The sequence below is a fragment of the Malus domestica genome, chromosome 10, assembly GCF_042453785.1.
Source record: "Malus domestica chromosome 10, GDT2T_hap1".
In the NCBI taxonomy this organism is placed as follows: Eukaryota; Viridiplantae; Streptophyta; class Magnoliopsida; order Rosales; family Rosaceae; genus Malus; species Malus domestica.
The window spans coordinates 35608772-35636742 of record NC_091670.1 but is presented as its reverse complement, the minus strand read 5'-3'; the positions used below and the strand labels follow the sequence as shown (position 1 = coordinate 35636742).

The window sequence follows — 27971 nt, the reverse complement described above, 5'->3', positions numbered from 1 at the left end:
GCTCCTCTCCAAGCTTGGATCCATCAACCTTTTGGATCCAGCTTGAGGGGGAGTATTGGAAGGTAGGGTTCAATGTTGGAAGAATAATGCAAGTGGAAGTAGGAAGAATAATGCAAGTGGAAGTAGGGTTCAATATTGGAAGAATAATGCAACCCTTTGTTTAAGTTTTTGATGGATAGCAACTCAACTCAGTGCTAGTGTTAGCTGGTTGTTATTCCCTCATCATTGTAAAGCTAATTAGTGGTTTAAGTTAGAGATAGTGGAGGTCACAATGATGCTTCCTTAGCTGCCATTATCCTCTACCTTTTGATCTCCACTCTCCTTCCCGTTTCTTATCCTATATATGTTTAATCTTGTAGCTATTTCAATCATAAAATATACATCAAAATTCAATATGGTATCAGAGCAGGAAAAATAACTTGCTGCTGCATTCCTACCATCTCTGATATGGCGGAAGAAAATTCTTCTTCGTCTGAAGCTGAAAATTCCCAGATATTTTCCTCCTCAACCTTGTCTGAGGTGGATGTCAACCCAAATCAAAGATTAAGCTCGGTCGTGTTAAATGAGTTTAATTACTTGCCTTGGTCGAGAGCAGTGAGTCTTGCCTTAGGTGGAAGGTCCAAGCTAGGGTTCAAATATGGAAGCATCGAAGTTCCTAATACGCCCTCACCAACATATGAATCCTGGCTTTGCAAAGATCAGCTAGTTATGTCATGGCTCCTAAATTCCATGGAACGTAAACTAGCTGAAATATTCAGTTATTCTGAATCATCATTCAAGCCATGGGAAACAGTCAAGGAGATGTATAGCAATCAGAACAATGTTGCACGTGTGTTTCAATTGAAGAAGGACATTTCCAACCTACAACAATATGGAAAACCCTTTGTTCAACTTCTAGGCAGCATGAAGAGCATGTGGAATGAGTTGGAAATGTATCGGCCTTATACAACTGAAGCATCCGTACTACTGAAAAGGGCAGAAGAAGATAAGATATTCCAACTCTTGTCAAGCCTCGATTCAGGATACGAAGACCTGTGAAGCCACATACTCATGAACCCCGAACTACCTTCCTTCACCAGTGTATGTACAGCAATCCAACGTGAAGAAGTACGAAGGAAAGTCATGAACATTGGCACAAAGACCAGTGTAACTGAAGCAAGGGCTTACCTAACCAACGAAAGAAAATACAAAGTAAAGAATCCACACTTGAGGTGCCAACACTGCAACTATACTGGTCACGTTAAGGAGACATGCTGGATCTTACATCCAGAATTACCGGAGTTCATGAAGGATAACAATGGCTCACAAAGACAAAATCGTGCACCACACAGAGCCTACAATGCATCTGCCTCAACCTCACATGGGTCTGATGCACTCAAGAGCTTCACAGCAAATCCGACTGCACTTATAAATGATTTTGCAGCATATCTTCAAAGCAAAAAAGAAGGGATTAAGAGTGATCAAACGATTGGTTTTGAAGATGGAAACTCAACAGCTTTGCTAGGCAAGTTCACTGGTTTCTTAACAGACACACAACACTTGCCCCGAGATGACATGCTAGGTATCATGATTGTTTTCAAAACTGCTCTTAATATAAATATGATGCATGATTTTTGGATTGTTGATTCGGGTGCCACAGATCATATGACCAATCATGTTTCTAAGTTTCACAAGTTTGAAAAATTTTCACAACCTTCTCAAGTTTCAACTGCCAATGGTGAGAGTTCTAAGGTTTTGGGCAAGGGAAATATCAACTTAATGTCGGACAAAATTGAGTCAGTAGCCTTATATGTTCCTTCTTTTCCATTTCAACTTCTATCTGTGGGAAAAATCACCAAAACCTTAAATTGTTTAGCCATCTTCTCTCCTCACAATGTCATTTTTCAGGATTGTCTCACCAAGAAGACGATTGGTGAAGGGTTTTACCTAGATGGTCTCTATTACATATCAAAGAGCAGTCCTAGAGGATTTCAAGCCAAGTCCAATCCATCCCAGGATAGTCAATTGTGGCATCAACGTTTAGCTCATCCTTCCCAACCTGTTCTGTCATCTTTGTTTCCAAACTTAGGGAATGATTTAATTCAGTGTGAAACATGTCATCTGTCTAAGGCCACTAGATTGCCTTTTAACTCATCCTTATCTAGGACTAGTAAAGTTTTCGAACTAGTTCACTCAGATGTATGGGGACCAACGTTTGAATCTTTTGATGGTTATAAGTATTATGTAATCTTTGTTGATGATTTCTCTAGAGCCACATGGTTGTACCTTTTAAAGTCTAAGAGTGAAGTGATAGAAGTTTTTAAGGATTTTCACAACCTTGTTAAGAACCATTTTTCCTCTCAAATTCAAACCTTAAGATCTGACAATGGCACCGAATATATGTCCCATATCATGTCACAATATTTGAGCAAGCATGGTATCATGCATCAAACAAGTTGTGTTGGCACACCTCAACAAAATGGTGTAGCCGAAAGAAAAAATCGTGAAATACTGGAAAAAACGAGAGCATTAATGTTACAAATGAATGTACCAAAGAGATTTTGGTCCCAATGAGTCATGGCGGCTGTGTACATCATCAATAGACTTCCTAGCCAAGTCTTGGAGTTTAAATCTCCCCTTGAAGTTATGAAAGGAAGAAAAATCGACCTTTCACATCTTAGAGTCTTTGGTTGTGTCTGTTTTGTTCATGTTCAGCCATACCATCGAGTATCTAAATTGGACCTTAGAGCTCTCAAATGTGTTTTTCTTGGTTATTCATCAACACAAAAAGGATAAAAGTGCTATGATCCTCAACTGAGAAAAATAATTGTATCCCAAGATGTTCGATTCCATGAAGCTAACCCTTTTTTCAACAAATCACATAAAGCCACAAGTCAGGGGGCGTATATCTTAGACCTGCTTCCTTTACCAAGAATCAGCACTCCAGATGTTTTAAATGGTAGAGTTTATAACCATGACAACATCGAAGAATCTCCTACACCTCTCACTAAAGTCAACAATGAAGGCACTCATCCTGATGGTTCTATGCATGATGATGACAGCGGCAATCAAGGAAATCTTCAAATTGTGGCTGATAACTTGAACGAGGATGAGACAACTCCCCCAATACCTCGACGCAATCCTCAGCGTGATAGACAACCTCCCACAAGGTTTCAAGATTTTGTCACATATAAACCGAGGCATCCAATCTCTAATTGCGTGTCGTATCAAAAGGTAACTCCATCTCATGCTGCCTTTCTTAACACCATTTCAAGTCACAGTGAGCCTCAAAACTTTCATGAGGCTAATAAACAAGCTGTGTGGAAAGAAGCAATGCAAGATGAACTCAAAGCACTAGACCAACACAACACCTGGAGCATCACCAAACTTCCAAAAGGAAAAAGGGCAGTGGTCTGCAAATGGATCTATAAGATCAAGTTTAATTCTGATGGTTCAATTGAGAGGCATAAAGCCAGGCTGGTGGCTCGAGGATTCACTCAAACATTTGAGGTGGATTACAATGAAACATTTGCTCCTGTTGCAAAAATGAACTCAGTTAGGGTCCTATTGTCTGTTGCCGTCAATAAGGGTTGGTCCATGTACCAAATGGACGTGAAGAACGCCTTTCTACATGGTGATCTTAAAGAAGAGGTCTATATGAGATTGCCACCAGGACACTCTCAAAGCCAGGAACCTGATTTGGTGTGTAAGTTGCATAAGTCGATTTATGGATTGAAGCAATCGCCTCGTGCTTGGTATGCAAAACTAAGTTCCATTCTTCATAGTGTTGGTTTCAAAAGGAGTAATGTAGATTCATCATTATTTGTTCGCACGGGAGCTGTGAGCAAATTAATTGTGTTGATATACGTGGATGACTTAATAATCACAGGTGATAATGCTGCAGAAATCTCCACACTCAAACAGTCACTTCAACAAAGATTTGCTGTTAAAGATCTCGGGGTGTTGAAGTATTTTCTTGGAATCGAAATGGCATCTTCACACAAGGGACTATTTCTTAATCAACGAAAATACGTCATGGACCTACTCAAGGAAGCTAATATGAGTGAGGCTAAGCTTGCACTTACCCTTCTCGATAACAAGCTCAAACTTGACTTGGGAGGCACGCCACTCTCGGATATCAGCTTCTATTAGAGGCTTGTCGGCAAGCTGATCTACCTAACAATCACCAGACCGGACATCTCATATTCAGTGAGTATCGCCAGTCAGTTCATGCACTCCCCTACCATCGAGCATCTAAACCTTGTCAAAAGAATCTTACGTTACTTAAAAGGGTCCGTTGGTCGTGGCATCCTCATGGCGAAGAATGACAACACTCAAATAATGGGGTACTACGATGCAGATTGGGCAGGAAACGCCATCGATCGCAAGTCCACCACTGGTTACTATACCTTTGTTGGTGGAAACTTGGTCACGTGGAAGAGCAAAAAACAAACTGTCATTGCAAGATCAAGTGCCGAAGCTGAATATCGTGCAATGGCCTCAACCACGTGTGAGCTGATATGGCTAAAAGAACTTTTATCTGACTTAGGTGTGTTCACGGCTCAACCAATGACCTTATTGTGTGACAACCAGGCTGCCATGCACATAGCATCAAACCCCGTCTTTCACGAGAGGACGAAGCATATTGAAGTCGACTGCCACTATCTCCGTGAACAAGTACAGTCGCAGGTGATTCAGACGCATTATGTAAAAAGCTCCGATCAACTGGCTGATATATTCACCAAACCTATGGTTTCTCATCAGTTTCAAAGGCTCCTCTCTAAGCTTGGATCCATCAACCTTCTGGATCCAGCTTGAGGGGGAATATTGGAAGGTAGGGTTCAATGTTGGAAGAATAATGCAAGTGGAAGTAGGAAGAATAATGCAAGTGGAAGTAGGGTTCAATGTTGGAAGAATAATGCAACCTTTTGTTTAAGTTTTTGATGGATAAGAGCTCAGCTCAGTGCTAGTGTTAGCTGGTTGTTATTCCCTCATCATTGTAAAGCTAATTAGTGGTTTAAGTTAGAGATAGTGGAGGTCACAATGATGCTTCCTTAGCTGCCATTATCCTCTACCTTTTGATCTCCACTCTTCTTCCCGTTTCTTATCCTATATATGTTTGATCTTGTAGCTGTTTCAATCATAAAATATACATCAAAATTCAATATTGGTGCACTGTAAAATTTTGAGGGTTTTTGTCGCAAAATATAAAAGAAACTGTGTCCAACTTAAAAGTAGAAAAGTAATTCAAAGGGATTTAAAAAGTCTTGTTCATCGCCCTCAGATAGATGTTCTTACCAGCAACTGGTTCTAGCGTATCCCATTCCGAAAGAAAGGTTCCAATTCACGCATTACATATCACAAAAAGGGTTCCATGTTTAATCCTCTAAATTGGGCAAACTATTTGATAAAATGTCTCAAAACGGTAGATTGAGCTTGGCCTTGGTCCAATGGTCTTTTAGACTGATCTTGGACTCTCATTCATTCATTTGCCCAAAGCCCAACATACCAAATGGGCTCGGTCCCGCATATTTTTCAGTGGTTCAGCCTCAAGATTTAATGGTAGTTTGAGGTTGAAGTCTTGAACAGGTGACATAATCCTAAACTGCTTTAGAATTTAGAGCACCCATTCAAAGTTTGTAACTTTATCCGTTATAGTTGAGACTATCAGCGGAAGTGTGAGAGAGGATGGCATTGGCAGCCATAGCCATAGCTTCATCAAATCCCCTGCATTCTTCTTCTCTAGCTTTCACAACTTCCACAGGAAGAGGAAGAGGAGGCAGCTGCTGCACAAGGACAAGGAGGAGGAGCCATTGCCTAAAGATTACTGGGTCCAATCCAGCTCATGACTCTGCTCTTTTCCAAGCAGCCCACCACACTGTATATCTGTATCTGAATTTGAATTGTTTATGTGGTTATATTTTCTTTGTGAGGAGATTTCTGTTTGCTGAATAAATGCTCAAGAAATTGGACCTTCAAGCTTAATTTAATTTTGGTTGGTTTTCATCATAATTTATTTTGCTGCACTTGGTTTTCTTAGCAACTTGGTGGAGGGCATGATGTTGGAAAAAATTGCTTGGTTGAAAAGAACCATATAAGATGAAGGTTGAAGAAAGGGTGGCTTTTTTCACATATAAGTCATTGATAATGTTACACTTCAAAGAAAAATAATTCGAACTAAATACTTTAGGGAAAACCCCAGTTGACTTTGTAATGAGAGAAGGGCACCAAAATCAATTAGAGCATAGCAAGTGGATAGACGAGGCTCTTGAAGTATTTTGTATAAAGATTATAGTTGTCGGGGTTTTTGCTAATTTGCTGGAAAGAGGGAGTCATTAGGTGAGTGAGCTTATGCTTTATAGAGAAGAATGAAGCTTGCTTTCTTTCTTGCTTTGATAGTTTGTATGATTGTTATATGTAGGAAGGAACTAATGGAAGGAAGATTCATATTTGAGTTTGTAGGTGGATACGTACATTAAAAGTGGTATGGTAATTGGATTGGGGTCTGGCCAAGCTTCTGGTATGGCCATACAGTATATAGGTCTGCAACTTGGCGCAGGTGCTTTGAAAGACATAGTTGGGATACCAACGTAAGTATGCATTCTTTCGCCTGATTTAGAATTCATGCTTCTTTTTCCAGGCTCCTTCTAAAGTTCTTAAGATCACTGAAGTATGGAAATACGTGATGTCTTCGAGTCGTATATTTCTCCTAAACTCCATCAACAGCTGAAACTGAGAGAACTTGGAAAAACCTTTCGTTTTCTTTCCTTTTTAAGAATTCAAAAAGGAATGTTGCTTTGGATTTATGCAGGTCCGTAGCATGCGCAAGCCAGGCAGCAAGGGCAGGAATTCCATTGGGTCACTACGAGTATTGTTCTCAAGTGTGCACAAATTCTAACATAAGAAATTTCCTTTCCATCTGTAACGATATTTCAAGAAACTTTCTTGACCAATGTGCAGTGCACTACTCTTAATGTGCAATCGTTGCAAGATTCTCTGAAAAATAAACCTTAGTAAAATGTATCATTTTAACTTGCTCCTTTGTAGATTGACTTTGCATTTGATGATGCTGATATATTAGAAGAAAGGACACTTATTGCTGTCATTGGACGATCTAGGTTGCAGGCCGAGGAGTCCATAATCCAAGAGAAGGTGAGTCCTGATACCGTTGTCTGTCCTGCGTATATGAATTGTTAGAACTCAAGCAATCCAATGGAAAATCTCTCACCCAGTCTGCAATGATGTCTTTTAGGTTTTCGGAACTATCCAATTTGTATGATGTGGTTTGTTAAAATCATGTTTTGTAATATGAAATGCTTACTGGAAATTTTCCTTTTGTCATTTCCCCTGCAGGCGATAGTAAACGCAGCAGATAAACTTGTGTTCATGACCACAGAAAAACAGTACAAAAGTGGTCCGGATGGTTCTATTCCAGTTTTGGTGAATCCTGTAAGCAACTCTATTCGTTTATCTGTATTAAACGAACCGTGAAGCCATGGTAAGAGAAAAATTGTCTGAACACTCGAACTAAATTTCAGCTCAACTGGTTGCAAGCTGCTGAAGAAATTGATGACCTTTTTTTAGGCGATGCTGAGGTATGGTCTCTCTTCATACCATTCTCTCTTCTGTTTATAGCTAATCTTCATACATTATTATCTTGTTCATCAGAAGAAAGTAAGCATATGTCACTAGTTTCTTTCATTAAACAAGAGTTTGCACCTTTTTTTTTTGTAAGAAGAAACCAAAACTTTAGAATTGAAAATCGTTATGAGACGGAAGGAACTGTTAAATAATTAACTGATATTACTTAAACAGTTGTCTTTCCTAATGATACTTCGCTTCTTCACCTTCTGAAGGTATGGAGAAGACCATCAGTTGGACTGGCAGGTCCTAATGGGGGTGACTTCCCACTAGTCACCAACGAAGGCCATAATGTTCTTGATATCATATTTACGTCTCCAATCCTAAGCCTCGGTAGGTCTTACAGTACGATCTTTTCTTGTTTTAATACATGCTTCCACGCTTGTAGATAAGTTTGCATGTCTTTGTGAACTTCAATTGCAGCTGAAGTATCGAACAGCCTTGATGAAGTTGATGGGGTCGTAGACCATGGAATCATTTCCAAGTTCCCGTTAAGTTTCTGATCTCCCCTGTGAACTGTTACTAGATCAAGTACCAAAGATCTTATACCTACCTTCAAAAAAATCGTTCTCATGGCTTTCCATGAGTTTCATTTCTGAGAATGTTGATTAGGTAACATGCACAACTAATACGTGTTCTCTTACTTGTGGCGAAGTACAGATGCACGGCAGTAATCGCTTCGGAAAGTGGACTGTCTGTTGTTGATAATCTGCCTAAGAATGCTGTGAAGGAACCTTAAGAGCAAGATCCTGCATCACAAACTTACACCGCGGTTCGGTATTGTTTCTGCATATAAGCTTGCATCATATACAAAACACATCATTTTGTGTAATGTGGCGTGCATATCGCTTCGGACGCTTATCACTTTTATCCATTCGACGCGTGTGTGTATATATATATATTGCTTCTGTATATATAATGCAGTGAAAGGGCGGAACTTGGGTTGGACCAACCTTACCAACCCGAATTTTAGACAACCCAATGGTTGATGAGTTGAGCAAATGCAATCAGAGGAATCTCCTGCCTGATAAATCAATGTATGAATATTCAAATATATAGTATATACTCATGTATCTAAATTTTTCCGCTTATATATATCAAGAAAGTTGAGGTTCTACCATAAAATCAATTAGCAATATGGGAAGTACTCCATTCTCTTATAAGCTCTTGTAAAGTTCCTCTTTTCACCAATGTGGACTTTTTTATCTTCACATCCTCACATGCCCTCTCACATGTGTCGAATTTTCAAGCCAAATACATGGACTACAAGAATTGGGTGACGTAGAGCACGCATGGCCGTTGAGCTTCACATGTGGGCCAACCTACTTTGACACCATAAAAAAAGTTAAGGTTTCATCCTAAAACCAATTAGCAATATAGTGAGTAGCTCAACCTCTTATAAGCCTTATAAGGTTTTTCTTTTCATTGATTTAAGACTCTTTTATTTTAACATCCTCACAATATTTGACAAAAAAAAAAATCCGCTTATATAATGGCAATTGTTAGCCACTTAGTACTACGGTCTAGTGGTATTCCTCTTCACTTGTAAGTGAGAGGTATTAGATTCGATTCTTACCAAAAGCGAATTTGAACCACATTATTGCTAGCTCATTTCCAACCCTTGGGCAAAAACCTAAAATTTTTAACTCATAAAATTTAGGTTTTAACCCAGAAACAATTTTTTTTGCTCCAACCCTTTGGATTAAAATTTTAGCCCCAAATCATTAAAGAATGAATTTAGGCTAATTTATTTTCTTAAAGTAACTTTTTTAAAAGAAAAAAATTTATTTAGACTATCCTAATTTAATTTTATGAACATTTTAACCTAAAAATATGTAGATTCCAACAAATATTGAAAAAGCACTAACCAACACCATGAAACTTGAAACACTATAAAAGAATATGAAACTCATAAAAGAAATTTTTTTTAATTACTTTAGCCGTTGGATTTAAATTTGGACCTTTAGATATTTTTTTAACCGTTGGATTTCATCAAATTATATCTTAACCGTTATATTTAATGAATTTATAAATATAAAACTAAAAAAATATATACATATATAATGGACCAACCCTACTAACCTAGGGGGAAATCCTGGTCTAAATTTGGCCCATAAATGAATTTTGAGTTTTAACTCATGTGTGCCCCAGGGTTGGAGCAAATTGGGTTAAGTTTATAACCTAAAATTTAAGTTTTACTCCAATGGTTAAAATAAGTCTTAGTGTAGATAATATCGTTTGTTTAAAAAAAAAATGGCAATTGTTCATTGTGCAATACTTTTTTGCTTGAAAGGTGTTTGTGTAATTATGTATTACTTAAAGGATTTCCATTGCAAATTTTTGTATGGTTTTTCCCAGAAGTTACTTACTGAAAGATGCGAAATTGGATTTTCTAACAACCGAATCTTTACAATCGATATGTGTAATGATATGTGTTTTATTTTTTGGGACCACAAATTAACAAACAATTGATAATTACCAATGCGTTTTGCGTGCGCATAAAAGATTAAAGAGAATGATACTCATTTAGTTAAATCTCAACTATTCTTTCGTAAAAAATATGTGTCGAGGTAAATTTTCATGGACAAGGATTGTCTGCCCTCCCTTTTTTCATGCCCTCCTGTTTGTGTGGTCACGGTTAAATCACGTCAACATTTTATATTACTATTTATTTTTATCTTATTATCTTTATAAAATAATAATATAAAATGTTAACATGACTTAACCGTGACCACACAAAACAGAAAGGCATGAAAGAGCATGAAAAAAAGGAGAACAGACAATCCTTGTCCAATTTTCATTACCTAACCTATCTGTTTTGTAGAATGGTTCCTTGAAACTATACAATGGGAACAAGTGAGTCAGCAAGGTTTGACAATGTCACCCATCAACTTCTCCTCTTTGGGTCAACATCTGTAAGCTTCATACAGTGATGCAATTTCCAGGGCTTTGCTAGTTCCTTCTCTTTCATTTTCTCTGATTTCATTTTTGTCATTATGTAGTGTTGTTTGGTAATCGAAATCAATTATTTTATAGATGTCCCTTTTGGATTTGGTGTTCGTTTTTGTTTCATGCAATCAACGAATTGTAAAATACATAGATAATCCAATGTCAATGCTAAATTACCACAGGGCTTTGCTAGTTCCTTCTCTTTCATTTTCTCTCATTTTGTTTTTGTCATTATGTAGTGTTGTTTGATAATCGAAATCAATTATTTTATAGATGTCCCTTTTGGATTTGACGTTCATTTTTGTTTCATGCAATCAACTAATTGTAAAATACATAGATAATCCAATGTCAATGCTAAATTACCACAATATTTTAATTTATTAGCAAAATGATTTTTAGATTTATTGATTTTTGCAAGGAGGAAGGCACCTTTGTTTTATGTCTCGTTTAATAAATAATTTTGGTCACATAATATATAATGTATAATTACCATAATATATAATTAATCACAATATGCGGTTTATATTATTTTATGCCAGAGGGCACGCCAAGGTTGACAACTGCACACTGCAGAATGTGCAAGCACATTGCATAATGTTGTCTAGTCTCCCTCTGGTGCGCCCAAAATCCTTCAAACCAGACAATCATTTGGCTTTCTTTTTAAATAACTTTAATGAAAAGTTTCTGGTACTGTTCATTTTAATTAAAAATCATATTTTTACACTAAAAAACCAATTTTGATACTATTCACTTTACCCTTTATTTTGTTCTTATCGTTAAAACTTAAAGTTTTCAAGTTATTTTCATTAGTTTTTCTTTCTTTTTATCTGTTTGGTTTTTTATGGAATTTTTATTTATTTATTTATTTTATTATACGATTCAGCTATAAGGCTATGAGTGTTTTAGCTATTAGAATCAATTTTCACAACTATTATATATTTTGTTTTTAATCTTAATCATCCATTATATGCATCATTCAATACTACGTACCATTGCTTTTGTTATGAACGATGCTGAATGGAGTTTGAACTCAAAAAATAGCTAAATTGATTACCTCACGAGTGGCGGCATTTCAATAATCCCAGGTCTACAAAACTTCGGTCATTTAGTTGGTTGTGTGTGACATATGTGATCATGCAATTAGATTATGACCAATTTCTATTTTAAACTTAGTAGATTTAGTCCACAGTACAATATTTGTTCGATTGAAATATTGATGAGTACACGTTTCCAATACCAAATGAATTCTCTATCAATAAATTCTTCAAGTTGTAATTTTTATTTGTTATCACTTCTTATACATATAAGAAACAATTTTTTTGCAAAATAATGTACGATAGACGTTTTCTCCGAATCTTGTTAGCTTAAAATCGTTTTTTTCTTACTTCTTACATATATAATATTTCCTCAGTTATATTAAGTTCATAAATTTCTGCCAATTCGAACTCATGTTTACATTAATAAAATTCAACCAACGGATACGTAATACGTATATAAACTCTAAAATCACATTAATGGTGGTTAACACTTAACAATTATACATAACGTTAACGTTTATGTCAAACACAAAGGAAGAGGAATTCTCAGCATTTGCATGGCGAAAAACCGAGCTATATATGGCCTGGCTAGCTAGATAGGACTTAGGAGAAAAACAGTCATTTGTTCACAGTGATTATAAAGTGTATAAGTATTCCGTGCATAAATTGGAGAAATTTTTAGGTGTTCCCGTCATCCCACATCACTATGGACACTTGGTGTACCCATCCAATCAGGGGATGACACGTTTCCCATTAAAGAATCTTTCTGATTTATTTTTTAAGAAAATCAATTAAACAAACACTTTAATGGGAAACGTGGCATCCCCTAATTGGATGGGTACACCAAGTGTGATGGTGATGTGGGGTGACGGGAACACCTACAAATTTATCCATAAATTGATAACCAAGTGATAAATGTTTAGGTTAGAACATTAGCAAAAAAGATTAAATAAATAAATAAATTCATCATCTAATGATAATTCAAAGTCAAACTATTTATATATAAAGTTTATGATTGGGAACATGAATCTTCGTGATTTTTTATTTTATTTTGAGAAAGTATCTGAAAATATAATATCTGATTAATTACAATGTAAGCAATTCCTAATTAATATTATGTTAAAGGATAAAATTAAACAAACTGAAGCCTGATCTGGGGAAGGCGAATTAAGATTTGATGACATGTTACCAGCAATGCCCGTTCTAATTCTACTTTGACTTTAATTAGCTAAAATTAAATTAATTGCACATGCATTTGATATAATTAGAAAGTCACCATAAAATTAACTGACAATATAGAGAGTAATTCAACTTATTTATAAGTTCATGCGAAGTTTCTCTTTCCAATAATGTGGAACTCATTCTGATGTGCAACGAATTTTCAAGTTTAACATATAGACAATACAAATGGAATAACGTGGGACATGTGTAGCCATTGAGATTTATATGCGAAACAACCTATTCTAATATCATAAAAAAGTTAAAATTTCACCGTAATTGAACTAATAACAATATAGGCAGTAACCTAACTTATTTGTATGTCCATACAAAATCTCTCCTCCCATAATGTAGAATTCCTTCTCAATATAACGTAATATCAGCATCTACCGCATCACAATTGTACAATATGTACAATTTATAAGCTTTCTCTTTAAATTGAAAATATAATTTCAAGCATAAATAAGGCTGGAAAAAAAAAGGACGTTACGTGATCGAAAATGTTGTTTAATTTAGTCAATCATACAAGTTCAGTTCGCACACTAACGTAGCAACATGCACTCAAGTTTGTTGTGTAATGGCCTGTGTTACGAAACCGGAATGGAGGTAGAAGAAAGGGAATTGAATTATTCCCCAACTGATTCCGACGTTTACTAAATTTTGAGAATGAAAATAGGGAATTTTAACGAAAAGCACCCGATACTATTCACTTTAACGAAAAACCACATTTTTACACTAAAAAGTCAATCCTGGTACTATTTACTTTACCCTTTATTTTGTCCTTATCATTAAAACTCAAAGTTTTCAAGCCCTTTTCATTAGTTTTCCTATGAAAATATTTGTGGGCTCCACCCAAAATCAGTAATCAGATTCCTAATATTGCCGGAATCTAATTACCAACTTGGAGGAGGTATTTGAATTTCGGAAGAAAGCCAACTTCCGGTATCAGACTTCTCTGCCGAAATTACCATGCCCCTTTCATCATGATTCAACCACGAAAAGCACACTCATCCCCACCCCTTAATCAACTCACACCGCAGCACCACCTCCTAGACTGCCAAGACCCACCACCAACCGAACCCCAACAGTTCTACCAACAAACTCTTGACGGTCGCAGATCCAATTCCAGTTGTGGAGAGACAGATGCAGAGGAGTATATAGATAAAACCAAACCTTATGATTTGCACACTGAGATATGGAATTGGAAAAATGGGAACTTGACTTACAGTTTGGTTTTTTTTTTAGGAAAACTAATGAAAATGGTTTGAAAAGTTTGAGTTTTAATGATAAGGACAAAATAAAATGTAAAGTGAATAGTACCAGGATTGACTTTTTAGTGTAAAAATGTGGTTTTTCGTTAAAGTGAACAATACCGGATGTTTTTCGTTAAAGTTCCCTTTTTTTTTCCCAATTCGATTGCAGACATTTTTATAGATAGCATTGACGGCTGACAACTCCCGTTAAAGAAGATGATCGCAAAAACTAATTGAGGATGCAGAGGGGGGGTAGAGTAAAGAAGGTTGTGGTGGAAGTGGAACCGTGAAGGTTCCAGAACCTCTGCCAACTCCCGTTAATTTTGTTGTTGGGTTTTTTAACTTTTTTTGTCGATTGAGTTTTTTACTCATTAAAGAGTAAAAAGTGAAGAAAAAAAAAAGTAAAAAAGAATTGAAGTTTTATTAAAAATAACAAAAATGGGAATTGTTAAAATTTTAAATAAAAAAAGTATATAAAATATTATATTTGGGACAAGGGCATTTTAGTAATCATACTGATTTATATTCCGATTTTGCTAAATTAGTAAACAGCTTTATGTAATTAGTGTCATTTCTATTCCGATTCCAGAATATTTAAGTAAACAGCTTCAATAAGAATCCGATTCTGACTCAATCTCATTCTAATTCCTCCTTAATCCAATTTCTCATCAATTCAATTCCTCTCAATTTGATTATGTTTTCATGACTAATGTATGTCACCTAATGCTTTAATTTAATCAATTCAGAAATTAATTTCCGACGACTATGATGTATATGTTTGGCATGTATAAATCAGAATTTCATTAGCTTTAATGCCGAACCTTTCGGTTTGAATGAGATTCTTAGTTTTTTATAAACAACCATTTGATATTTTTATTATCTATAAGTATGTTACTTTCAGCCACTTAATACTACAGTCTAGTGATATTTCTCTTAACTTATAGGTGAGTTTATGTTCAATTCTTAATAAATACGAATTTGAACCACATTATTACTAACATATTATTAAGTTAAATTCACCCTCTCCTCTCCGTTTGTTAAAAAAGAAAAAAAAAAGTATGCTACTTTCTTTCAACTCTTATGCGGTGAAGGTGGAATCTGTAATAATGTTGATATTTTCTGTTGTACCATAATTTCTTTATCTGTTTTACGACAGGTGTTCACTTGTCCACACAAAAATAAGTGGCTCTCTTTTGGGATGCAAAATAAGAACTCTGTGTTGATATTTTTATTGCTTCCAATAGTTGAAGACCACCGTTCACCAAATTAAAATAAGGATAATCTCAATTATGCACTGTTTGACCAACTCCCAACAGATTACAGGTGATTAATTTTTCAATTATTTACTACCTCAGTTCGGGTTTGATGTTAAGATCCCTGTTTTAAGGGTGTTACCTTTAAATAAAGATTAAACCCTTGCATTTCTGCTCGTTAATCATGCGATCAGGGATGGAAATGGCTTTGGAAAGTTTGTAACTTGACTTTAGGTAGGGAATCCGGATCCTCTTTGTGAGGATCCTGAGGATCCGTCAATCATGTCTGTTCATAGTACATCGTGCGGTAAAAAATTATTTTAAATATTTTTATTTAAAATTGAATACAAACAAGATTTGACAAAAACTGAGTTATGCAATTTGCTTCACTTTATCTCATCCATGTTGGATTTATCCAATATAAATCAACATTAAGTGGTCTACTACATATAATAGGAATGTAATATTAGAGAATAATGTTAATTGTGATTTAATCTCTTAAAGATATTAATTCTATATAAGGTGTCTTGTATTGGAAATAGGATTCATGGAATCCTTAATAATATATGATTATGATATTTTACTTGAGAGCCAAGAAATGAGAGTTTTAGTTTTCCCTTATGGACGGAATCTAAGACTTTTTGGCTAGTATATAAACACCGGTCCCTGCTAACCCTAGACACGACAATTAAGGCTTCCCATAGAGCATTGTCATAAAGTTAGGAGTTTACAGAAGAGTTGGTGTTTCTATTTGTCACAGCAAACATAAAGATTGGAGTTTTATCGATCACGTCTTGCTTGCATGGCTGCTGCATCTTTGATAACTACTATTGGAATCAGGTCAGTCACTCCTTCGTTTGTGTTTTAATTGTATAACCTTATAAGACTAACAATCCAACCTTATTTTAACTTTACTCTTTGTACAGCAGGCTGCAAAAACTCAATCTTCTCAGGGATTTGTGTTTGTCCAAATCCTTTTACTTGACAAGAGGAGGGAGAGGGAATCATGCAATATTGAGTCATACTTCTTGCTGATTTGATATATATAATTGGTAATAATAATAGTTTCCAAAAAAAAAATTGGTAATAATAATTAAAACCAACTTTTCTTTGTTAGAAAAATAAAACCCTAAGTTCTTTTGTCCAAATATAAAGAGAGTGTGCAATCCACATACCTACTTTTACGTCACTAGCTTATTTTTACTTCCCACACATTCCTTGTTAATTTCTGTCTTTTAATATCCTTCAATTCATTTAATCTGACGGTCAAAAATTAAAAGGAATGTAAAAAATAAAAAACGATATGTAGATAGCACCACCTTGTAACAAATATCAGAAGTGACACAAGATTGGGTATCAGAAGTGACATTGACTTCTGTGATTCCAAAAAAGAGCCAATTTTTTTCTCTTATCCAGTGCAAACAAACAAACACCGCAAAGTTTCCTTTAGCTAACTTTTTGTTGTTTTCCTTCGTACAAAAAAAATTTGTTGTTTTTCTTTTAGAAAAAGGATGAATAAAAGTAGACTTATAAATTTGTAAGTTTGTAGTACTAATATAAATAAATTTGGTGACTATAATTTTAAGGATTAAATACTTAAAACCCTCAAATATTTTAGTGTCATTCTAAATTAGTCTCAACCTTTCATCCAAAAAAAAAATTGTCTCAACCTTTTTAAACATTTCAAACAAATACCCAACTTATTGAAAATGTCACATCCGCTAAGCCCCAGTTAATTTTTTAAACATAGATTATGTTCAAAACCCACCAACTGGGAATATCATGGTCAACATTAATATTAGTTGCTTCAAAATCTAAATTTCAAACATAAACTATACAATATGGAACCAAATGATTAAACAAGTATTGAATTGAATAAAAAAATGGACCCAAATTTAAATTACATCAGGCGGACAATCTCCTAACAAAGAATTGGGTTAAGAATTTAGATAGGGTTTCAAGAAGCTTGTTTCTCCTAATATGATTTCCTCATTTGCCGATTCTCAGCTCGTAAACCTTCTAGTTCTTGTTTGTGGGCGATGAAGATGGTGGTGGCCACATCATAGCAGTCCATACCATTTCAGCAACCTTCATGACCTTCTTCTCAATGTTGGCAGTTTGAGTTGTAGGGTAGAGTTGGTGGTTTTGCGTTGGGTTTGGAGGTGAAAGCCTGATGAGGGTGGTGGTGACTCATAGTTGGTGGAAACTATGCTTCTTATGACCTTCTATTGATTTTGGAGACAAATTTAGCCTAGTTAATTTAATAGATTTTTAACTGGAGCTTAACGGATGTGACATTTTTAATAGATTGTGACTAATTTAGAATGATACTAAAAGGTTGGGGGTTTTAAGTAGTTAATCCTAATTTTAACCATGGGCTAAGGTTCTTTTTGCAACTTGTGCTTATCAATTAAATAAGAAATTTTATTTAAACCCATCTAACATATTTCTACACCCAGCTTACTTTTTGCACCCATTTGATTTTTAATATCTCTTTAAACCTAAATTTAATACCTAATATACCCCCATAAACCCAATTCAATATGTGGATTTATTTTTACACCAATTTGATTTTTAGAAGCTAAATTTGATGTGTTTAGACCTAAGTTCTTTGCATGGTTTTCTACAACATAAAAGCTAATAATTCAATTGTTACCTGCAGAATATGCATGCATGCTAAAAATCACTGCGAAAAGCGATGTGTATAGTTATGGGGTTGTCCTTTTGGAGATCATAACTGGGAAAAGGCCAAAGAGGGCTACCACCCCAGTGGGGAAAGCTAGTACACACATAAACAAAACCTGGAGAAGGCTACCTGTTGGGAGTGGTGACGGGTTGCGTTCGGGTAAGTGCTTACCTGATTTTCTAACGAAGAAGAGTGCTGCTCTTATAGCGTGGAAGCTACTACCAAGATAACTTCTACCATAATTAATGATTAGACTTGTGGTATTGAGTTTACGTGGTTTGCTTCTAGTGATAAAGGCTTTTAAGTGCTTTAATAGGAATTCAACTGGTGTCTCGTCTAACGGGTTTTAAGTGCACTTAGACTTGTTGAGAATGTGTCAACTCGCACAATTTTCACCTCACTAACATAAGCCCTATAACGTACCAGTGAAAATGCTCAATTAACAATTTCATTCATGCATCAGTAGTGTGCTGGATTCGAGCATATTTTAACATTACAAATGCCATAAGAAACTGAACTTTCAATTAAAACAATCAGTATAAAAGTCGCGAACGAGGAGTCCACTTATGGGCAATTCAACTAGTTACTGGGTCCTTTCACACCAGACATTTTTCATCGTTGGATGCTTTCGTTGTTGTTTTAGCCGGAAGGTAGGATGCTTTCGTTGTATTTGTTGAAAAAAATTACAGCAAAGTAACTTCTACACTAAAAAATTGAAATCAAACGAACAAAAAATTCATAAATTGAGTCATACCTTGGTTGGAGGATTCAAAACTTCAAAATCACCATCCATCAATATAAAAAATACTTATTTTTCTCTATGAGAGCTATTAGGGTTTTAGCCAGAATGAACGTAGAATAAACAAAGAGTGATTGTAGTGTTTAATTACAGTGTTTGGGTTTATTGATAAATTTGAGTTTTATTATTAATTTCATTTTGTACTTAATAGTAATTATGCAATAGGATAAATAGACCATTAACATTTAAAATTTAAGTTGGTGTAAAAATAAGGTTAAATAGGTTTAAATAAAATTTCCCCAATTAAATTTACTTTCTATTTTTGTAAATCGGCTATTCAATGAATTGAAGATGAGCTTCTCCTCAATCTTAAGGAGCCAGGCTTTGCTCTTTATTTAATAAGCATGAGAGAGGAAATCAATTATGAAATCTCTTCTTCTCAAGATTTCCAAATAACGTATATTCAATGTTACAATTTCATAACAGGAACTGTTCAATCTCTTCATTTTCATTTGAGATCATCTTTACAAAAAATCATTTGAATCAACAATCATTTAGTCATCCAACTGTATCTAATAAATAAACGGTTCATCATGAATATGTTATTTAGTACCTACATTGTTGATTTATTTGATACATTTGGATTACTAAACGATCACCGATTCAAATTATTATTATTATTTTTTTTTGTAGGGAAGATTTTCAACTAAATATTAAGATATTAAACGGCTCCAATTATGAAATTTCTATGTTGAAAATATATTATTTGTAAGTGGGAGAATGAGCTTATTCTCGAGAGGGGAATGCAAGTATTATCCTAGTTAGGGAGTGAATATAGTTACAATATAAAGTTTTTAAACTTTGATTAGTTTTAAATGTTTCCCCCTAATAAGAGTCTCATTTGGCAAAACCCTTAATTCGCCACTTTAAAAAGCTAGTGACCTTGGCAGTTGGCACCGTGTATTTGGAGAAAGTCCACTTTTTTCTATGAAATGATGACCGGCGCGAGTGCCATCTTGGTTGGTAAGCAATACGCATACGAGTGGACTAATATGAAGACAAGACTTGGCAAATAGACGACCAAGTAATGGAGAAATTTTTATTGTAACGAGAATACAGATATTACACCACGTGTTTTTATGTAAGTGGTGAAAAATTGTATTTTTTTAAGTTATTAACTTTTTAACACACATATCATACTATTTGTACAGTGACACATAATATGTCACCTTGTATTCCGATTACATTATAAAATTTCTCATAAAGAGCCAGAAAAAATGTACAAAAATTAACAAAACAAAAACTCAGAAAAATTAAATCGCAAGATTACAATTTGCCAAGCCTTGGCATCTATGCACAGAAGAATCTGTGGATAAAAACTTATGTGAAACACATTTTTATGGTTGAACGTTCAACCTTGGCGTGCTAATTAATCATGGTGGTCACATTAAGATTAATAATCCAGTTTATTAGACTTAACACAGTATAAACCCAACTTTCCAAGCTCCCGAAACATCACTACTGCTTTTGCCAAGTGCAACCAAACTCTTCATACAGTTTGAGACTTGGGTTTGAAGATTTGAGCCAAAACCATGGAAACCCTGTACCTTGTTTTATCTTTGGGAGCTGCTTTATTAGCTTTTACCATCTTTGCATTCAAGGGCAAATCAGACGATGGCAAAAACCTTCCACCAGGGAGCATGGGGTGGCCTATTGTGGGTGAATCAATCGAGTTTTTGTTCGGGAAGCCGGAAAATTTTGTGTTCAAGAGGATGAGAAGGTACTCTCCTGAAATCTTCAAGACCTATATTCTTGGAGAGAAAACTGCAGTTATTTGTGGTCCTAGTGGACACAAATTCCTGTTCTCCAATGAACAAAAGTACTTCACAGCTTTTCGACCACATTCGATGCAAAAGATGTTTCGATCATACAAGGCTGCGGCCCCCACTGCTCCTGCTGTGGCACAACCTTCTCGTGATGAAGAAGCGAAAGTAATAAGATCTCCAGGGTTTCTGAAGCCGGAAGCATTGGTGAGGTACTTGGGGAGAATGGACTCTATCACTCAGGAACAGATGAAGGTCTATTGGGAAGGAAAAGATGAGGTCCAGGTCTACCCCTTGGCCAAGACCCTCACTCTAGGTCTTGCTTGCAGATTCTTCCTGGGTATCGACGAACCCGAGCGAATTGCAAGGCTTGTGAGCAATTTTGACGATGTTACCGTTGGGATGCATTCACTTATTATCAACTTCCCAGGAACAACATTCTACAAGGCAACTAAAGCGGCCGATGCGCTGCGAAAGGAGTTGAGGATTGTGATTCAGGAGAAGAAGGCTGCAATGGCCGCAGGAGGTCCCATGCATGATATATTGTCACACATGATTGCGGCTAGTGACCCATCTGGCAAACTCATGCCTGAGGCTGAGGTTGCAGATAAGATCATGGGTTTGCTCACAGCGGGATATAGCACTGTGGCTACTGCCATGACTTTCTTCATGAAATATGTTGGAGAGAGGCCAGACATCTATGCCAAGGTTCTAGCTGGTAAATACTAATCACTTCACCTTAATTTCTATATAATTTTTGTGATTACCAAATTGGATTTGGAGATTTGGGGTTTATTTTTTTATGTTAAAATTAATTGTCTTGTGGAATTACAGAGCAAATGGAGATTGCAAACTCCAAGAAGCCAGGAGACTTTTTGGAATGGGAAGACATCAACAAAATGAAGTACTCATGGAACGTGTTGTATGAAGTGATGAGATTCACTCCACCACTTCAGGGGACATTCAGAGAAGCCTTGACTGATTTCACCTATGCTGGTTACACCATCCCAAAGGGCTGGAAGGTGTGTCACACATTTTTTACTGCCCTGAAAACATGATAATACTTGGATCCTTACATGTAATTATTTACAGCGCTTAAACAAAACATAACTTGACGTACGCCCAAACACTTTTCTTTTTGTAGTTTTTATAAGTAGTCACTTTAGTATACGGGTCAGCAACTAATTTGCAGCCAAGTAGTGTCAAAAAATTATTCAGCTTAATTTGGTGACCTAATAGCTTCTTTGATTGAAATTAAGTTATTATTTATATTATTTTGCAGGTCTATTGGACTGTTAGCACAACAAACATGAACCCAGAGTACTTTCCCAACCCAGAAAAGTTTGACCCATCAAGATACGATGACCTAAATGCATTCCCAGCATTCACATTCGTTCCATTTGGAGGAGGGCCAAGAATGTGCCCAGGCAAAGAGTACGCTCGCCTAGCAATTCTCACTTTCGTTCACAACGTGGTCAAGAGGTTCAAATGGGAAGTGTTATTTCCTAAGGAGAAGATCACCGGTGACATGATGCCAACACCGGAGAAAGGACTTCCAGTTCGCCTTACCCGTCACTAGGCATCTCATATTGTTTTTAATTTTTTTTTTTCTCAGCTTGGAAATACTTGGCTCTTTTTTTTACCTGCATGTAGTGAGAAAGTGCAATACCATGCTATCCATTACCTGTTTTCTATTTGTATATTTGAAGTTGAATTAGAAGAGATAATAAACATATATTTCGAGTCATTTAGTACTATGATCTGGTAACATTCCTCTTCACTTGGAAGTGAAAGGTTTTAGATTCGAATATCGTAGATGACGAATTCGATACCAAATTAAGCTGCCTACTGTATGACTTAGCCGAACTTCTCATCTCTTTACAATAAAAATATCAATGTAGTAAAAAAAAAAATCATATATTTCGAGACTCTTTGGTGTTAATTATATTTGGGGACTTGGGCAGGGCATCACTTTCAGCACAGCCTGGGCATCACTTTCACAGAGGTGGGAAATGAATTGAACAAAGACAAAAATCAATAACATTCTACTATCTTCAAACTAGACAAGTCATGTGATCTTTAAATTAACGAAGTTGTCGACATCGGATCTAGTCAAGTAATTAAAGTATATGCTCTAGCTTCAGCGTTCAAGTTATGTAATTTGATTAAATTTTTAGGATAAGGTATCAGTTGTATCAAATTAAGAAAGTTATTTCTTCTTTCCTCAGTTAAATAGCAATCCATAAAATACCATTTACTTTTTTTTTAGATTGGTATGTCATTCGTCATCTCAAACAGTACATAGATGCTAATTGGGTATAATACTCAAGTGACCAAACAATGATCGGAAAGTGAATTTGCTCAAGTAAGATAACAACAATAAAATTCCTGAACGGGTACCACATGTGTCCATTTACTGACATGCTTGTAGTGGGTTTAATCCCCTGTTGATTGTTGTAGATCATGGGATCCCTTGGCCAACTAAAGTTGACTTTCAATTGAATGTTGACCAAATATAAAATTTCCCTGCTAAAGAATGGGCAATTTTTAACGTATGCGGGCTGGGTAGTCCTCACTGCGTACTTTGATTTCTACTTCTTTTGTTTGGGTCGAAAACTTCTCAATTGCCGGGGGACTGTTTTTCAGGAGGTGCATGTAACACCCAAAGATTCAATTTCGGTAGGCTAAATGTAGAAATTATAGAAAGATATATAAATATTGATGGAAATATTAGTATAAAAATATTAAAAACTAGATATAAAACATATAAATTATGTTTGGAAATGGTAATCTCTTAGACAGATATTGCTTCTAATTTTGCCCGATATTGCACCAAATTATCAAAATATTATCGAAACAGTCAATCAATATTATCAAAATGTCTCTGAAATTTCTGAAAAAAGATCTTAGAAAAATATTGCTTCACATCCTTTCGGGTATGGACAACCTAATTTTATGGATATTTCGATAATGTATGAGATATTTAGTACCTTGGCAATTCAATATTAATATTTATAATTATATAACTGGGTTTCACACATGCACTCTAGAGAAAAATTCCATAACCCATGTGTACTCTTTTAGTAGAAGGGAGTCGAAGAATTTCACACCTAAATCATGAGATGTGGATAAATGATAGTTAATTTCTCCACTGTTTAGTATAAATTATAAATATATCATTGTATCTTTAAAGAGTCCTAAGTTTTGTCGGTGAAAGATTTTAGGTTCGAATATCTTGAATGACAAATTCAAAACTAATTTATTTATTCACCTAGTGCAAACATATCGTTGCATAAAAAATAAAAATAAAACCTATGTTTTATCTTTTTTTGCCAAAACCCTATAAGACTATTTGGAAAAAAAGAAACAAAAACAAAAAAAACAAAAACCTAAAGACTATTACAGTTTAAGTGTTACACCTATGGGTGATTTTCAATCAGACCAGATTAGAAACAAGCATTCCAATGCCAATCCAAAAAAGTTTTAGAATAAGATATTAATTCTAATTTCAGAATTTGGGATTATTGAAATTACAGAATTGATTTTATCTCAGAATTTTCAGAACATAATTTGAATTTCCTACATTTTGCAAGACTTTGAAAATTTTCAAACATTTATATATCCACCATTTTTACTATATTTGTAGGTAGTTACATGTGTATATGACATAAAATCATATTAGACATAATAAATAGTGCGTATGATTATTCTTTTTTTTAATATAAAATAAATATAATTAAATATACAAAATACAAAATAAAGCATAATTTTTTTATGTACTAAGCTTTGAGAAATTTCGAAATTTTAGATCGAATAGGTACATTTCAATTGCCATCTAAATTTTTTGGAAATTTTCGAAATTGGAAATGTTTAGACTCAGAATGGAAATTTTCAATTCGGATTGGAATCTCCAATCAAAACGAGCTTCCAAGCAAACATGAGGTCTTGAAGAAAGATGAGGTTATAGAGAGTAGCCCAATTAAGTATAACTAAGTGCATGTGAGATTGATACTCAACAATCTTAAGCTAACACTTAGATGAATAACGAAGATACAGATGAGTAGATGTGTAATCGAAAGTCCCTGAAGATCTTTTATAAAACCAATTATGGAAGATCTTTTATAAAGCCAATTTAGTAATGCAGTAGTTAAGTAGAGAATTCCAGCAAAAGGTTTCAGCTGTGGCCATAAACCCTTTCATGAACACTTAACTGCTAACATCTGCAAATTCCTTCCCACCACTTTTTCAGCATTTCTTGATGCAGTTATGCATTTTGGGGATGAAGATGTTTGGAACAGGAACCAGGAGTAGTCAGTTTACAATGAGAAAAAGAAAATTGAAGGACCACCTAGCAATAAATTTTGGGAGAGGCCTCTTTAGAAGGGCAATTTACACTTGTGGATTGGAGAACATGATACCTGTTGTTTTTTTATTATTTATCCCCCATCCCCAAAGATTCTAATATGTGTCCCATTTCATATTGGTGGTATTAACTAATCAGTTTATTAGGCAACCAAATTTGGCAATATATGTTTGGACTATTTGGGAGAAACACAAAATTTCGGGTGAAAAGGTGAATGCTCTTAGTCACTTATTGACTTAGTTACTGGTTGATTCCATGTAAGTGGAATAAAAATGCTAGGCATCAATTGTTTGAGCAAGACATGTTTGCTTTAATAAAAAGTAAGTCACTTAGTACTACGGTTTAGTGGTATTCTTCTTCATTTGTAAGTGAGAGGTTTTAAGTTTGATTATCGTCAAAAGGTGAATTTGAACCACATTGTTGCTAGCCCATTATGAGATTAAGCTCACCTCCTTCTTTTTAGTGTAGATAATATCGTTTGTTAAAAAAAAAGTAAAAAAAAAAAGAGTAAAACTCTATTAATTAATTGATTAATTAATTAAACATGTTACACAAAGAAAACCAAACAGACTGCATGTATCAGAATAAATTGCATTTACAATAAACCAAGGGTTGGTATCTATACATTCAATGGAGCAAGTAACTATGCGTTTTTGTATGAATATATACCGCATGTGAAGTTTGAATATTTTATTTATGTCAAACCAAGCCATCCTTTCTGAATAATATTTTAAGCTTGTCACCTTTGGTGTGCTACGGCTAAATCAAAGTGTTGACACCGCCGGATCTTTCCCTATAAAACCCCTAACTTTCCAAGCTTCCTACACACCACTCCTCTTGCTAACTTCAATCAGTCTCTGATAAGAAATTTGAGCCTTGATCAGCACCAAATTCCAGCCATGGAGACCCTTTACCTTATATTTTCTGTGGGTGCTGCTTTCTTAGCCTTTACCATCTTTGCACTCAAGGGCAAATCAGATGATGGAAAAAATCTTCCACCAGGGAGCATGGGGTGGCCTATTGTGGGTGAATCAATCGAGTTCTTGTTCGGGAAGCCGGAAAATTTTGTGTTCAAGAGGATGAGGAAGTACTCTCCTGACATCTTCAAGACCTATATTCTTGGAGAGAAAACTGCAGTGATCTGTGGTCCTAGTGGACACAAATTTCTGTTCTCCAATGAACAAAAGTACTTCACAGCTTTTCGACCACATTCGATGCAAAAGATGTTTCGATCATACAAGGCTGCCGCCCCCACTGCTTCTGCTGCCCCCGCTGTGGCACAACCTTCTCGCGATGAAGAATCGAAAGTTATAAGATCGCCGGGGTTTTTGAAGCCGGAAGCATTGGTGAGGTACTTGGGGAAAATGGACTCTATCACTCAGGAGCAGATGAAGGCCTATTGGGAAGGCAAAGATGAGGTCAAGGTCTACCCTTTGGCCAAGACACTCACTCTAAGTCTTGCCTGCAGATTCTTCTTGGGGATCGACGATTCCGAGCGAATTGCAAGGCTGGTGAGCAATTTTGATGATGTTACTGTTGGGATGCATTCACTTATTATCAACTTCCCAGGAACAACATTCTATAAGGCAACCAAAGCAGCCGACGCGCTGCGAAAGGAGTTGAGGATTGTGATTCAGGAGAAGAAGGCTGCAATGGCCGCAGGAGGTCCCATGCATGATATATTGTCACATATGATCGTGGCTAGTGATCCATCCGGTAAACACATGCCCGAGGCTGAGGTTGCAGACAAGATCATGGGTTTATTGACTGCAGGATATAGCACTGTGGCCACTGCTATGACTTTCTTCATGAAATATGTTGGAGAGAGGCCAGACATTTATGCCAAGGTCCTAGCTGGTAATTACCAACCACTCCAACTTAACATTTCTACTTCATTTCATTAATTTTGGTCTTGCCTATTGAACTTGGGGAATATTGGTCACATTTTTTTGGTGCTAAAATTTGATTTTTCTTGTTGAATTCAGAGCACAAGGAGATTGCAGACTCGAAGAAGCCAGGAGACTTTTTGGAGTGGGAAGACATCAACAAAATGAAGTACTCGTGGAATGTGTTGTATGAAGTGATGAGATTCACACCGCCACTTCAGGGGACATTTAGAGAGGCCTTGACAGATTTTACCTACGCAGGTTACACCATCCCGAAGGGCTGGAAGGTATATTGGACAGTGAGTACAACAAACATGAACCCACAGTACTTCCCCAACCCCGAAAAGTTTGATCCATCAAGATATGAGGACCTAAACGCATTCCCGGCTTTCACACTTGTTCCATTTGGAGGAGGGCCAAGAATGTGCCCCGGGAAAGAGTACGCTCGTCTAGCGATACTCACTTTCGTTCACAACGTGGTGAAGAGGTTCGAATGGGAAGTTCTGTTTCCCAAGGAGAAGATCACAGGTGATATGATGCCAACACCAGAGAAAGGGCTTCCAGTTCGCCTTCGACGTCACTAGACAAGCAATCAAACCGTGAACTGTGTTCTCTGCTTTCAAATATCATATTCCTTTTTTCCCCTTAATGTAATGAGGAATCGCAATATCATGTCTTCATCAATAACCCCTTTTCAATTTTGTAAATTTCATGTTGAAGTAGGAGAGCTAATGTAAAAATTAGCGCTCCTTCCGATTAATATAGAGCTTATTTGGATGTGTTTTTAAAATGACTGAAAAAGTTTTTGGTGAAATATTTTTAAAAACAATCCTTGGTAAGAATACTAGTAAATCCTGAAAAAAAAAGCACTTAAAAGTGCTTCCTGAAAGCACTTAAAGTGCTTTTAAAACCCAAAAAATATTTTCTCTAAAAACGCTTTCAATCATTTAAAAAGCACAACAAAATGAGCTCATACTTAGTTGCCAAGGTTGGCCACCTTAATTAGCCCTCTATTTAGTCTAGCTTAGATAACTAATATCACTCGTAATTAAAAAAAAAAAGAAAAAAGATGGGACTGTTCAAACAAGCCATTTGATGTTAATCGCACGTTAGTTAATGGCTTCCTAGCAATTTCTACCCAAAA

The 27971-nt window shown here is 35.7% G+C and overlaps 4 protein-coding genes across 4 annotated transcripts; all 4 read left to right on the top strand.

Annotated features, from left to right (window-relative positions):
- The first annotated feature begins 447 nt into the window (after positions 1 to 447).
- On the top strand, positions 448 to 1038 carry LOC139188695 (uncharacterized). Its single transcript, XM_070806374.1, has one exon. It carries the CDS (start codon positions 448 to 450, stop codon positions 1036 to 1038), a length of 591 nt encoding a protein of 196 aa, XP_070662475.1.
- A 3931-nt stretch (positions 1039 to 4969) lies between these two features.
- On the top strand, positions 4970 to 8745 carry LOC103446073 (probable ribose-5-phosphate isomerase 4, chloroplastic). The gene is made up of 9 exons (XM_008385129.4): positions 4970 to 5859; positions 6442 to 6569; positions 6791 to 6860; positions 7027 to 7131; positions 7333 to 7428; positions 7518 to 7574; positions 7836 to 7953; positions 8044 to 8110; positions 8281 to 8745. Exons 1-9 carry the CDS (start codon positions 5668 to 5670, stop codon positions 8357 to 8359), a joined length of 912 nt encoding a protein of 303 aa, XP_008383351.1. The 5' UTR covers positions 4970 to 5667; the 3' UTR covers positions 8360 to 8745.
- An 11404-nt stretch (positions 8746 to 20149) lies between these two features.
- On the top strand, positions 20150 to 22325 carry LOC103422316 (beta-amyrin 28-monooxygenase-like). Its single transcript, XM_008360369.4, has 3 exons — positions 20150 to 21296; positions 21413 to 21600; positions 21861 to 22325. The coding sequence occupies exons 1-3, from the start codon at positions 20348 to 20350 to the stop codon at positions 22155 to 22157; spliced, it is 1434 nt and encodes a 477-aa protein (XP_008358591.1). The 5' UTR covers positions 20150 to 20347; the 3' UTR covers positions 22158 to 22325.
- A 3430-nt stretch (positions 22326 to 25755) lies between these two features.
- On the top strand, positions 25756 to 27617 carry LOC139187528 (beta-amyrin 28-monooxygenase-like). Its single transcript, XM_070805997.1, has 2 exons — positions 25756 to 26798; positions 26927 to 27617. The coding sequence occupies exons 1-2, from the start codon at positions 25841 to 25843 to the stop codon at positions 27409 to 27411; spliced, it is 1443 nt and encodes a 480-aa protein (XP_070662098.1). The 5' UTR covers positions 25756 to 25840; the 3' UTR covers positions 27412 to 27617.
- Positions 27618 to 27971: the final 354 nt, after the last annotated feature.